At 47.4% G+C, this 2500-nt stretch overlaps 1 protein-coding gene across 1 annotated transcript in view; it reads left to right on the forward strand.

Moving 5' to 3' along the window:
• Positions 1 to 2500, forward strand: part of zdhhc1 (zDHHC palmitoyltransferase 1) — an 8878-nt gene that overhangs the window by 964 nt on the left and 5414 nt on the right. The window contains 2 exon segments of the mRNA XM_083918561.1: positions 326 to 545; positions 1099 to 1274. Coding sequence (XP_083774687.1) covers positions 327 to 545; positions 1099 to 1274 — 395 coding nt within the window. The 5' untranslated portion in view covers position 326.

The raw sequence follows: 2500 nt of genomic DNA on the forward strand, positions 1-2500 counted from the left end.
AAATGAACTGGCACCTCTCCAGCCACCAGTCCACGCTCCATTCATGGTCCACACGGGGACTCGACCCAGCGACCCTCTGGTTCCCAGCCCAGTCACCTGTGGACTGAGCTGCTGCCGCCCCTGCACATGTATAATGCGTAACTGTGATAAAAGTCATTAAAGCATCATAACTATATTAAATCAAACACAGATTATTCTGCACAGTGAACTTTGACCTTTGACGCTGATGTTTATGTTATTGTGAGTGATGTCACTTCCTGTTGTCATCACCTGTCTGTGTCATAAACAGGAAGTGACCCTGTGTTTCCTGTTCGTCTGTGTGCAGGATGGATTTCTGCAGCAGGAATCCGAACCGCACGGCGCCGGTCAGTGACGACGGTCCGCACCCGGCCGACGTGCCGCTCTGCTCTCGAACCAACGGCTGGAGCTGGCCCCCGCACCCCTTCCAGCTCCTGGCCTGGCTGCTCTACGTCTACTTCGCCGTCACCGGCTTCGGCGTGTTCGTCCCCCTGCTGCCCGCTCACTGGATCCCTGCAGGCTACATCGTATCCTTTCACCGGGTTCACGCCACGGCGCCGCAGCTCAGCACCGCCGCCGCCGCCAAAACCTCGTCTGAGGCGTTACTATAAAATATATATAGATAAATAAAATAATTACGAGTTCGCGAGATGAACGTTTACCAAAGCACCGAATTACGACTTTTATCTCTGAATGTAACGATATGTGACGCCGAGCTGTCAGCGTTTGTGTTCTGCTGTGTCAGCGTTTGTGTTCTGCTGTGTCAGCGTTTGTGTTCTGCTGTGTCAGCGTTTGTGTTCTGCTGTGTCAGCGTTTGTGTTCTGCCGTGTCAGCGTTTGTGTTCTGCTGTGTCAGCGTTTGTGTTCTGCCGTGTCAGCGTTTGTGTTCTGCCGTGTCAGCGTTTGTGTTCTGCCGTGTCAGCGTTTGTGTTCTGCTGTGTCAGCGTTTGTGTTCTGCTGTGTCAGCGTTTGTGTTCTGCCGTGTCAGCGTTTGTGTTCTGCTGTGTCAGCGTTTGTGTTCTGCTGTGTCAGCGTTTGTGTTCTGCCGTGTCAGCGTTTGCTTCCCTGACGGCGGCGCCAGTGCACGGGCGTCATGTTCGCGTGTCACCTGTGCGTCCACGTCATGGCGGTGTCCATCGACCCGGCCGACCACAGCGTCCGAACCAGGAGCCACAAGGGTCCGGTCCCCGTGTTCGACCGCTCCAAACACGCCCACGTCATCGAGAACTGCCACTGCTTCCTGTGCCAGGTGGACGTGTGAGTGACAACAACAACAACAACAACAACAACACTAACAACAACAACAACACCAACAACAACACTAACACCAACAACAACAACACTAACAACAACAACATCAACAACACTAACACCAACAACAACAACAACACTAACACCAACAACAACAACAACACCAACAACAACAACATCAACAACACTAACACCAACAACAACAACAACACTAACACCAACAACAACAACAACACCAACACCAACAACAACAACAACACTAACAACAACAACACTAACAACAACACCACCAACAACAACAACACTAACAACAACAACACTAACAACAACACCACCAACAACAACAACACCAACAACAACAACAACACTAACAACAACAACACTAACAACAACACCACCAACAACAACAACACTAACAACAACACCACCAACAACAACACTAACACCAACAACAACACCAACAACACTAACACCAACAACAACCACCAACAACAACAACACTAACACCAACAACAACACTAACACCAACAACACCAACAACACTAACACCAACAACACTAACAACAACAACCAACAACAACACTAACAACAACAACAACAACACCAACAACAACAACACTAACACCAACAACACTAACACCACCAACAACACCAACACTAACACCACCAACAACAACAACACTAACATCACCAACAACAACACTAACACCAACAACCAACACCAACAACAACAACACTAACACCAACAACACCAACACCACCAACAACAACAACACTAACATCACCAACAACAACACTAACAACAACAACACTAACACCAACAACACCAACAACACTAACACCACCAACAACAACAACACTAACATCACCAACAACAACGCCAACAACACTAACACTAACAACAACACCAACAACAACAACAACAACACTAACACCAACAACACCAACACCACCACCAACAACAACACTAACATCACCAACAACAACACTAACACCAACAACACTAACAACAACAACAACACCAACAACAACACCACCAACAACACTAACAACAACAACAACACCAACAACAACACCAACAACAACACTAACATCACCAACAACACCAACAACAACACCAACAACACTAACACCAACAACACCAACAACAACACTAACACCAACAACAACACCAACAACACTAACACCAACAACAACACCAACAACACCAACAACAACACCAACAACAACAC

This window comes from Echiichthys vipera, assembly GCF_963691815.1.
Source record: "Echiichthys vipera genome assembly, chromosome: 1".
Lineage (NCBI taxonomy): Eukaryota > Metazoa > Chordata > Actinopteri > Perciformes > Trachinidae > Echiichthys > Echiichthys vipera.